We start from the raw sequence: 11818 nt of genomic DNA on the forward strand, positions 1-11818 counted from the left end.
TGTCCAATTCAGCCTTGAACACTTCCAGGGATCCTTGCTCCAGAGCAGCTGTGCATCTTCGCTAAGAATGTAAAGAAATATCAGGAGATAACACAGCAGTGCTATTTATTACCCTGCAATTAAACTCCTCACAGAGTTTCTATTATAAACTTGCAAGGGTTCATAAGAAGGGAAAAATTTTCCACCAAGATGAAGCCTTGCTCACCAGACAGAGCTGGGCATGGTTGAAATATCACTGTCAGTAAGTTCAGCAGGGCAGAGCTCCACCTCATCAGGGAGCTGGGCAAGACCTCCTCTGGCTGTGGGGCTGATGAGGATGTGTCCCGAGGACAGCAGGAGCTTTTGAGGGCAAACCACACTGCTTTGATGTTTTGAGTCTGCTCACCACAAGCCCAAGTGCAGCATTACAGCATCTCCTCTTTCCCTTTTATTGGTTTGGAGAATGACTCACTGCGATACATGAAGCAGTTTGCTACAACTGCACCATGCCTCAGTTTCCCCAGCAGTAAAGCCAAAAAATATTCCAGTTTGCTGGTGCAAGGTGTGATTGGTGAACATCTATGATACTCTTACTCTGGTAGGAGTGCAAGGCAGTCCTGTTCCTTGGGTCTTCCAAGGATTACCACCAGGCCTAGGCTCATGGGAAGACCACATGCCCCCAACCACAAGCAGTGCCTAAAGCCAAGTTGGGCAGAAAGGAGGAGGAACCCGCATGCAGAGAGATGGTAACTGCAAAATTACAACTCTGCAGTGCTAGGACAACAACCACTCTCTGTTGGGTCTCCCTAGGTTGTTTTTGATTGCTTCACGGGGCAATAATAACAAGAAGTTACAAGTGCTCTCTTCTCTCACTCTGAAAAATGACATTTCAGGTTCTTGATGGTGTCAAAAGTCACAAAGACACTTGTGGGGAGAGGGACCAGCCTGTACCTTCACCCCTTTCAGGGAGAGGAGCTGCCCTGCCTGATCCAAGGGAGGCTGAGACCACACCTGTCTGCAAAGACAGGTCTTACCAAGCTTCACAACTTACCCAGAGTCCTCTTCTTTCTTCTTCCCAGAGCAGAGTTGAAAATCTTGGAATTGCCTTAAGGTTTTATTATCGCTTGCAAACCAAATTCTACTTCATCAGATAAAGACACAATTGCATTCATTGACTCTGACACAAGGATATGCATGGTGATAAACATACAGATAGATGTACACACTTATACATGAATGAGATATGCTAATTAAAAATTGCAGTGGGCACTTTATTAAAAATTTATTGTACAATCTACATCTTCAAAACATTTTACATCAACAAATATTGCGGCGGCTTGACTGCTGGAATCATAAGTGATTTATCTTTAAAAGACTGTATTTGCAACTGGATGCAAAGATTCTTGATGAACTGCCATTACATTTAAACTACTGGTTTTTATTGGAAGAATTTTGATTGTTATCTGTTTGTTCTCCATCCTTGAGAGAAATAAAACAAGTGTCTCGGCTTTCATTTTATCGGATAGATGGCACCATGTAGCATATTTCCCATGCTAGTTTGAATTACAGCTGTTTATCTTTCAGCTTTCTTTAAGATTAATTAAATGCAAATGTAACTCCACGAATCATGGGATTACCTGCCAGACCCCTTATTAATACCTTCACTTAAAAACTCCTTTGCCAGAGAGTCATTAATTTGCAAAAAAAAAAAAAAAAAAAAAGGGAAAAAAAAAAAAAGAAAGAGAGAGAGAGAGAAGTGCTCAAGCAGCCCTTTGCCTCCCAACAACCCGGAGATGGCTGCCCAATTAGTCCAGCAGCATTCGGATCCTCCTTTCAGGCCCTGTGGCCCTTTGAGGACACAATAAGGCTCCAATGATAACCTGGCAACCTAGGTAGAAGCTCAGCCAAGTGTGAGCGTTTGAAGCTGCAGCTTGGCTGCCATCGTGTCGGCGAAAAGAAAGAATTCAGGCACCATGTCATCCAGTACAAAGGATAAAAACAGATTCAACCGGAAATTCAATGTGGCACCACATATGGGATACATGAGTGCGGTTACACAACAGGCCACATATTTTTTTTGAACAGTCTCCTGCATGTGATGCCGAGGACATGTGTAACCATCATAACGTCTCTAAGAATCTGTATTTAATTTGAGCTGGGGTGGTGGCAGGGATTGGAGATCTGAAGCCGCCACAGGTTTGTGGCAGATGGCTCTGTGTCAGCTATGACAAGCAGCCAGGCTCGGCTTCCTCTGCAGATTTTCTTTTCTCTCTGATCAGGTAAATATGGGCACACTCTGGAAACTTCCACAATTCTGCCTGAGGCTGCAAGTTTGTGACTTAGCCCCATCTGTCACAAATCTTCCCTCGGTTCTGCTGCGAGCAGAGACCTGAATTTACTGCCGAGCGCTGCCCAAGAAAACCCGGCCGTCTCGCCCTGCGAGGAACACAAGAGAGAAGCACACAGAGCCGTGTTAGAGCCTGGGACACAAAATGAGGCAAGGATTTCAGGAGGGCTGGAAGCCAGTTGGTCAAAGAACACTTCTGTGGTGTTATTTAAAACCAGGGTGAATTCAGTGGGGTTTTTTTAAGGACAGGTAAGCTGGTCATCAGGCCCCCATCAGGTTATTTGCTCCCTCTGCTTTACTGGTGGTCTCAGTGGACATGTCAAGGGATGAACACACTCAGGGACCAAGACACCCTCAGACATGGCAGAACCACGAGCCAGCAGGAGCAGGGCCAAGTTCTGCTTGACCATTATCACTCTGAGCTTTACTTGAGAATAATCTTTTTTTTTTTTTTTTTTTTTTTTTTTTTTTTTTTTTTTTTTGAGGACTGATAACTCTGCAAAGATCTGAATATTCATTTTTTTTCAAGGAGTAAAATTCTATCAATATCATTCCATCAACAGTTCCTAAATATGTAGAGATCAAAAGGAGCAAAGTTTTCACATAAAGCAGTATCTCTCATAAAGAACAAACAGCATAATGTCAGTAGCAGAACAGTATTTTTCATTAAATAATCAACTTGTTTCTGGTGTCCTAAGATCAGAACTGAAGCACTTAATACCTGCTCTGCCATCATTAGACTTCAGAGTTAACCTTTAGAATTTAATAAGGAGTGTTCATCTATTCAGACTGGCTCTTTCAGGACAGTTGGAGTTGAAGCATAGTATTGATGTAGTGTAGATTTTATGCACTTTTTAAAAAAACGCCTTAACAAAATCAAGATTCAGATACTAATTTCCACACAAAACCTTAGATTTGGCAGGCAAAACTAAAATGATTTACAGAGCCAATTTGTATTGGGTCAGATCTACTCTGTGATCCAGCTCCTTCACTCTGCAAATGAGTAAGGCGGAAGAGTCAAGGTGGAAAACAGTTTGTAGCAATTATTTTTGGAGTATTTTCAAAATTTTCAATTTTCAAACTCCAAGCACCTTTAGAAATCATCACCAAAAGAAACCATTGCTTTACATGAGTTGGATTCACTGTGAGGCCCAGGGCAGAGCTATTTAATACATTTCAGCAGAGTAACAGTATTTCCCTTGACTAAATGGGTCTGTTCTGCAGTTTCTTATATTGGCCTTTTAAAACTCACCTCATTCTTGCTGTCTTTAAACAAAAAACAATAAATTTTGGATGAAAAATCCATGCAGTATCTTGTATAGGATGGCTCAGAACACACTGTCTGACTATAACAGTGGGAAAAGTTTCATGCTTTTTTTCTCAAGGTAATTTGTACTAGGGAGAAAAAAAAAAGTTTTCGTGCTTTTGGCAACTTTTCTTCCTATTTTCTTTGACCCATTTCTCCATCTACTGTTTTGAAGTGGCTGTGGCTCATCTGCCAGTTTTCATTTGCTTTCTACAACTCCCCTGGAAGCTATCTAACACTGTCAGAATGAAAAGTTTCAAGTCCTGGTGTTTATGCTGAAAGTTGCCCCCATAACTGCTTTAGCCCTATTCTGCAAGTGCAGCCAGCTGCTGTGAGCTACAGACCAACATTTGGGGACATGGTGATCATGGAAATGTTGGATTAATGGTTGGACTCAATGATCTTAAGAGTCCTTCCCAGCCTAAATATTTCTATGATTCTGTGATTTTCAGAGAGCTGGAGTCTCCTGGATATTCACCTCAGACAGCCAAGAGCAAGACAAGCCCAGAGAAAAGTTCAGGTGCAGGCCACTTACACATATATATATATGCACATATATCCATTTATCTACAGCTGGATCCCAAAATCAGGCAACTCCAACTCCCTTTCTGCCAGCTCATTTCTTCCACAGTGAGGATCCCTGTTAGCCAGGCTGACCTCCCTCTATCACAGTTACTTGAAGACCTAAGGTTCACCCAAAATGCCTGAAATTTTGTCCCCCAGCCCAGCACACTTTCCCACGTGTGCAAACCCCTAAGCCAGAGAGGGGTTTCTCTGTATCAGCCACACACAGGGCACGGCAAATGTCAAGATTTGAGTGTAACCTGGATGTGATCCTGAGCAGCTTAATCTAAGTTTGAAGTCAGATCCTACTTTGAAACTGGCCCTGCTTTGAGCAGAGGCTGGGCTGGTGATCTCCAGAGACACCTTTCGGAACTAGTCTGATTCTGTGTTCCAAGTAAGTAATGGAAATATTCTTTCACATAAAAAATCCTTATGTTTTATGTATTTTCCTTAGGATCACATGCCTAAGCACTGGAGCAGAGATGGGAGAGCATGGACACAAGGCTCTACACTTCAGAGTTCTTGTAATCTTCCCCCACAGACTGTGAGAAGCAGACCTAAACCATCTCTGAAACCATTTTAAATCACGTTCACTGGAAATGGAGCAGCTCAAGAGACAAATACAAGTTTCTCATTTGTGTTTCTAACCTCCTTCTGACCTGCACCCAATGCTAGCCAGGTAAAAGCAGAAATTCAATACAATTCCTTGTTTTTTAACTCTGCTAACATGCTCTGCTAACGAACAGAAAGCCAGCAGGATGGATGGAAATACTTGCACTATTTGCATACCCTATAAAGCTCTGAATTAACTTTATCAGCCCGGGACAAAAGATCTGGAGAACACTGTAAGCAAACATCTGCTCAATATACATTCACCATTAAAAAGTAAACAGTAGGATTGGCTCCATAAGGAACAGGTTGGGAATTATCAGAGTATTACACATCACATAAACTGATGGCACGGCCCAGAATTCTCGAAAGCAATGATCACACCAGCAAAAAAAACCAGCTCTCAAGCATCAAAACGGCTTGAATGATGAGAGATTAGAATATAAACATGGAATAACACTCACAAGGAGAGACTGAAAAGACTGGGATCCTGTATATGTTTGACAAATGTTTATAAAATAATGGATGGTACAGTAAAGATAGATGGGGAGCTCCTGCTTCCAGGCGACCAACTCTAGAACAAGAAGACACTCAACACAACTGGAGGTGGGGAAAACCTGAGCTAATTAAGGAAATTATTTAAATACCACCATAAACACATGGTAGAATCATGGAATGGTTTGGGTTGGAAGAGACCTTAAAGAGCATCTTGTTCCAAGCCCCTGCCATGAGCAGGGACACTTTCCACTAGACCAGGCTACTTAGGGAAAAATGAATTTCACATGGAGTTTTGCTGGGGATTGGGTAAGGATAAAGGCAGAAGCACCATCTCTGACTCTCACATGGCCTGTACAGGAACTGTGAACAACAAGGCTGACGGGACATCTGGCATCAGGCTCCCCTGCATCCTCACGTGCCCAATGCCCTGTATCTAACACTGGAAATGCCTCCTGCTGCTTCCCAAGCTTTGGCTAAATATGAAAGCTGGACCAGGAGCAGTTTTCCCTTATACATGTTTTCCTGAAATACCCAAGATACTGCTTTATCTCAAATCAGATAAAAAAAACAAAAGGAAAGAAAAAATAAAAAAGAAGTTTTGTTAGAACTGCCCTATGCAGCCAAATCCTGAGACTGGAAACAATTCAGATGTCTACGGTCTAACTGGGATCTTAATTTGATTTTACAGCAGTTTAATCCCTTTGAATTCAGCAGACTTCCTTCTACAGTGGTGTCAGAAAGAAAAAAATCATGCCATGTGTCTTTTCATAGGCAGGTGAGCTTCTGTAGTGTGATGGAAATGAGAAGATGAATGTCAGAAAGTGGGCCAAATTCTTTTCTCCGTTAAACAAGCATGAGTGAGAGTAGGATTTTTCTGTAGGAACTGAAGCTGACAGCATGTCAACCAGCACTCATTCAGCTGGGAGGGCTGGGAGAGATTATTTAAAGTTGTCAGCTCCTTCCATGCCTGGCTTTTGGCAACTCTTCTTGTCCCTTTCCACTGTATACTCTTTATACATGCTGTTTTAAATTAAGAAACTCAAGTGAGGAAACTGAAAGGTAAACTTTAAGAAAATAATGCAGAAACAAATGCTTTGCCCTATTTTATTTTATTTATTTTATTTTAACTTTAAATCTACTAGATAGGGCACTAACAGGTCCTGTGGTGTGCCCTGACCAATGCCCTGTTGTTGTTACTTGCTTCATTCCAGTGCTTACTTTGGCAACCAAAACCACCCAGAACTAGAGTTTGACTCCATGAAACTGGAACAGAACAAATAATTGATAACAAATGAGATTTGCTTCCCTCTCATCTCAATCTTCTGCTAATAACTGGCAGAAGGCAAGGCTGAAATGCAGATGAGCCAGCCCTGAGTGCTGTGTGAATACTCAGGGTAAGCAATACATCATCTGGAAAGGTTTTCATAGGTGCTTACATTACGGACATTTTTTAGAAGTCTGCCAGCGTGAATCTGCTCTATGGAATTAAGCTACTACAGTTTAATGCCTTGGTCTGTGTATTTTCACAGGGATGTTCCCTATGTCCAATCCCTACACCCACTGCCCTGCTGCCATTTATCTCCTTTCTGCCACTAATTTTGTCAGCACAAGCATTGAGGACATCTGAAGGAATAAACTGCCTGTTTAATTAGCCACTGTGTAATTATTATAGATATCCTGAGTAATAAAATCACAACAATATGTAAAAGGATAAGCCAAGGTGATTACCTCCCAACTTGTGGAGCAGAATCCCCAACCAGCAGAGAAAAAGCACTATTTGCTTTTAAAGCATTTCTGCTTCCAAAATTTCACAGATACTTGATAAATCTGAAAGAATTTAAATTCAGAAATTTAAAGGAGCTAGTTAGCACTGACTCTTGTGCTGGGATCCCTTTCCTAGTCCATTAAAACACAGATAATATTACAGTGATCTGAAAAAAGTGAAAATACGGTGCAAGTGCTGCATAGCCTTCAGGAGTTCACTCTGTTCAGCTTCCTTACAAAGCAGCATCATTCCAGCTGTACTGACCTGAACAGCACAGCTCTAAGCTCCTTTCCAGGAGGTTTTGTGGATGGTCCACTGTGAAGAAAGACCAGGTGTACGTGGGTGTAGATACAAAAGGACAACTCTAACAGTATTCTCCGAGCTGATCCAAAGCCTATTAAAGACAACAGGGATATTTCCTCTGGTGCTCACAGGTGCTGGATTAGGCTCTTCTTTCCTCATTTTAAAACAATACCCCACTCAGCTCCACTGCTACCTGTTGCAGAGGTTCAGCTCTGACACTCAGAAGATCTGCAAACCCCATGCATGAGGGGAAGGATAAACACCTTCAGCTTCTGCCTACTAATAATCCCAAGGAATTCTTAAAAAAAGAGGAAAAATCCTTCAAGCAAATCAGCATTTTTCCTACGGGGCTTGCACACACATTTTTGACCTGTACTGTTTTGTATCAGTATTTTTTGCATGCCTTGGCTCCGTGTTCAGGATCCATGTGGGAGAAGATCCATGTGAATGCAACCATTAGCTGAGCTTGAAGCATTGGGAAATGCCAAGGTAAACATTTAAGGACTGCTTTCCCTTTGAAGCCCCCATGCCTAACTCTACGATACTATTGACTCAAGAAGTAATGCTGAACACTGGAAGTGTTCAGTCAGCATTTTAAACTATTATGAGCTACCTTCTGAACCATTGCCAAGTTAATAGACAATGAAAGATAATGAGCTTGAAATTGGGTGTTAAATTGCATTTTTGGTTCTCTCCTTTTTTTTTTCTTTTTTTTTTTTTTTTTTTTTTTTTTCTTGAGGTTTAACTGTTTCCTGCAGAAACAACATCATCTTTGATGTACCATTATGTAAATGCCTATTTTTAGGTCACAAAAAAAAGTCAAGGCGTGGGCTAAGTCTTTGCTGCTCCCGCTAGGTGTGTGCAGCAAGGGGGAGAGAGGCAGACAGCAAAACCCAACACTTTCTGGTCCCCAGAGGGAGGGAGGGAGGTGGAGGCATGAGGCTGGGTCTGTTGGCAGCATGAGACTCCAAATTAAGGAGGAGATTACTCGACCTGCTCATTAACAGTGAGTCCGGATGGCCACAGCCAGGGAACGCTCCAAGAGCCGCATTTGTGTCGCGCGGGTTAACACGAGGAGGATTTCCATGTACCCCCAAGCCTTTAAAAGGACATTCAGCTGAATTCGGGGGTTTTCACCAGCTCAAACACCTCTGTCGTGCAGGGATGGTGTGTATCCAACCTGCCCACGGCAGAGGCAGGACAGTAAAAGTCAAAAACCGCTGTAAATGTACAAAGCAGCATGCAAAATGCTGCAGTTATTCTTCTGAAAGCAGCATCGTGTAGTAACAGCTCTTTACTGGGATAATGTAAAATTTAGTGCTTCATCTACATTCAAATTAAAAAAGAAAAAGGGAAGTGTGACTCCCATCAGTGTAAATACACCACTTAAAACCATGAAAGTCGGCCTAGCATCCAACACTGGAACAAAACCTGAATGGAGAGTTTGCCACTGAACCTGGACTTTGTCTACAGAAATAACTGCAAAGAAGGGGACATGATAAACACCAGTAAATTATATTCCCAATAAACTTTAATGTTCAACACACCTTATAAAGCCAAGAATTAAAATAATAGTAATTATGAAAATCACTCAAATCATTCCAGAAGCCAAAGAAATCTTACCTGATACCTGACACCTGCATTTTTTGAAGATTAAATTAGGATAGGAAGGTAGGCTTATCCTCATTAGTATAATTGTAGGATCTTTCTTTATTTTCCTTTTAAACTAATGAGTTGCATTAATCCAGGTTCATTTTTATAAGCCTCTTGGGTCCAAATGTAAAGGACAGTCATTTTAGAAAACAGTAAATTAAAAAAAACATGTAGCATGCATTAAGTGCACGTATTTCATAAGACCTAGGTTAATACAACTGGCATCTAGTTTAATTAATCCTTGTTAGTGTAACGACTAATATCCCTCCCTAGCATGTTTCCTTTAAACATTAGTATGTTAATTAAATGTTGTTTTTTTAAGGGGTTTTTTTTCCCCTTTGTACTTCAATATGGCATTATATCATCTAAAACTATTCCAAACAACTACCTTATAGAGATGTTTCCTTACAATATCTGGTCTCTTGCAGAAATTCTGAAGCCTTTTAAAAAGCTGTTCAGGTGTAGAATACAGATATTCAGCTGCAGGAAAAACAGATACATTTTTAATGAAACAAAAACCTCAAAGCACACACTCGATATTAGTCACTTTACTAATTAAAAATGCATATTGCTCTGTGCCGCCTCGTGTTTTACATTATTTAAGCATGATTTTATAAGGTTACCTCAGCTCACAAGGATGTTTAATGCTAAATAAGACTGTGTAGTTGTGCTGTTTAGACATCTCCTTTGGGTGATTAAAATACATTATTCTAATGTAACACAATGCATATGTGATACATTTAGTGATGAGATTTTTCAAAGAACTGGTACTACATTAGTGTGTATCCTGTACTGCAGTTGCATACTATTAACTATTAAATTGTTTAAATAATTTGGTGTGATTTTCAGGCCTGGCTTTTTTTTTTTCCCCCATCTTCTGTGTATCAAAAAAAAAAATCTGCAAACCATTGCAGCATCAGTGACCTTTTAACAAAAATCTATCATTACGGGATGTGTATGCTAACAATGAAGAATGCTATTTCAAAACTTGCTTTTGTGATATCTTAAAAGAACAGATGGCAAATATAAACTTCGTCTAATGTATTAAAACACATAAAATTTGCCTTAACACTAACATGCTGGCTTGCCAAATAAACAATTGCTTTCACTCAAGTTTATTCCCAAACTTTGGATTTTAGCAGGAATCACGTCATTACGTTTCAGCAGAAGGAACAGGCAACAAAGCAGCTACCTGGGAATATCTCTGGATACACCAAGGCTTTTGGACACAGCGGGTAACAGCCACAATGCACAGCCTCGATCCTGAGGGTTAGAAATCACAAATACACAAAAATAGACATTAGTCAGTCAAAAAACTTATTTCTGTACAAGAGCCTCGAGGTTGCCTGCATGCAGCAAGAGGGAAGCATTTTTTTTTTCTTCAGCAGCATAATCCCTCTAAATGCCAAAGTTGCTCTTTTTAAAGAAAATTTTATTGATCATATGAATTACATAGAACAGAACAGCGAGCATATGTTTTGTTCGCTGAATAAATCAAAGCGCAGCTCTGCATTTTTTTGTTTTTTAAATACTGTTTAACACATTTTATAATCAGCAGACAGACACATGTAACAACATGGTGAAGTATGGACGGCTTTGCTTAATAATGCTGCTGGAAAACAAGGGGCACGTTGGCTGCACCAGGGTGTGCTCGCAGACACGCACTCCACCCTCACCTGGCACAGCAGATATTCCCCTCAGACTTCCAGACTCCAAAGGTTACAGCTAAATATAACCCAGGAACAACTTGCAGCACGCTCCAGGCTGGGATATTTCAGCTTATTCACGTGCTTTGGATAATTTCCTTTATTTTTCAGGACATAAACTGTTGTATTTTTTAATAACCGCTGACGAAATTCCTTTGCCAAAGCGCGCGAAGCTTTGTACTTGCCTTTTTTTTTATTTTTGTCCCAAGGAACATTTTACATATCTCCCGTAACATCAAACCCAAATATTTTAGAATTGCACCGCTGTGGAGCAAAGTTTTCCAGTAGCAGAGCTGTCCTCCTTGGAGTTCAGGTTTTAACAGCTGAATGGGTTAAAGGCATCCAGGTTTCAGTTTATTTTTTTCACATAATGACCACTGATCTGACACAACGTCCCTCCAGAGATACAACTGTAATTTCTGTTGGCCAGAAATTACACAGTGAAATTCAAAACACTTCTTAAAATATGTTTATTTTATGAGAGGCTTTGAATTTCCTCCAACATGTTGACCATACGAGGGCTTTATTTTTAACTTCAGTTTCCCTCATTCCCTAGAATAAAAAAAAAAATTCTGAAATCTTGTCAACCTTCACCTTTTCTATTTTCAGTGACAACCCAAGGGTTTTTGCTATCTTCATGTGAATGTCAGGTTTGGTACTTTATTACAGGTACCCTGAAAGGACTCTGTTTCTTTTAGATCTATTCAATTTTAAACAGGGAAAAAAAAAGAAAATAAAGAATAACATATTCAGCTTTCATGTTAGAAAACTATGCATATACACAAACCCCAAAGACACATTTCTCTGCAAATGCTTTTGCTAAGAAATGACTGCTGGTTTTTTTCATAAACTTTTAAAATTTGTAATTTATGGTGGTTTTTTTTTTAAATAACATATGCACTTCAGATTGCATTTTAAACATTAACAACAATTTCAAAGTGTACATCGTCTAGCACTATATTTTTTACCAAAGGGAAATGTTTCTGATGTGTGATTTAATTGATGATTTCAGTTCTTAAATATTGTGTCATATGTCAAAGCAAATAGATTTTTAAAGTTTTCTTTAATCTAGGAGAAAAAAAAAAAAA

At 40.1% G+C, this 11818-nt stretch overlaps 1 protein-coding gene across 5 annotated transcripts in view; it reads right to left on the reverse strand.

Annotated features, from left to right (window-relative positions):
- Positions 1 to 1223: 1223 nt before the first annotated feature.
- GTDC1 (glycosyltransferase like domain containing 1) overlaps positions 1224 to 11818 on the reverse strand; it is a 118748-nt gene continuing 108153 nt past the window's right edge. Inside the window, exons 7-9 of one of the 5 annotated variants that reach the window (XM_066323176.1) lie at positions 10217 to 10287; positions 9413 to 9504; positions 1224 to 2415 (exon numbers count right to left, since the gene is read on the reverse strand). In XM_066323176.1, coding sequence (XP_066179273.1) covers positions 2332 to 2415; positions 9413 to 9504; positions 10217 to 10287 — 247 coding nt within the window. In that variant the 3' untranslated portion in view covers positions 1224 to 2331. Of the gene's footprint in view, positions 2416 to 5709; positions 6567 to 7278; positions 9505 to 10206; positions 11283 to 11807 lie in introns of those variants that run through there. The other 4 variants (XM_066323177.1, XM_066323180.1, XM_066323179.1 and 1 more) reach the window with 4 other exon arrangements.

This window comes from Sylvia atricapilla, chromosome 7 (assembly GCF_009819655.1).
Source record: "Sylvia atricapilla isolate bSylAtr1 chromosome 7, bSylAtr1.pri, whole genome shotgun sequence".
NCBI lineage: Eukaryota > Metazoa > Chordata > Aves > Passeriformes > Sylviidae > Sylvia > Sylvia atricapilla.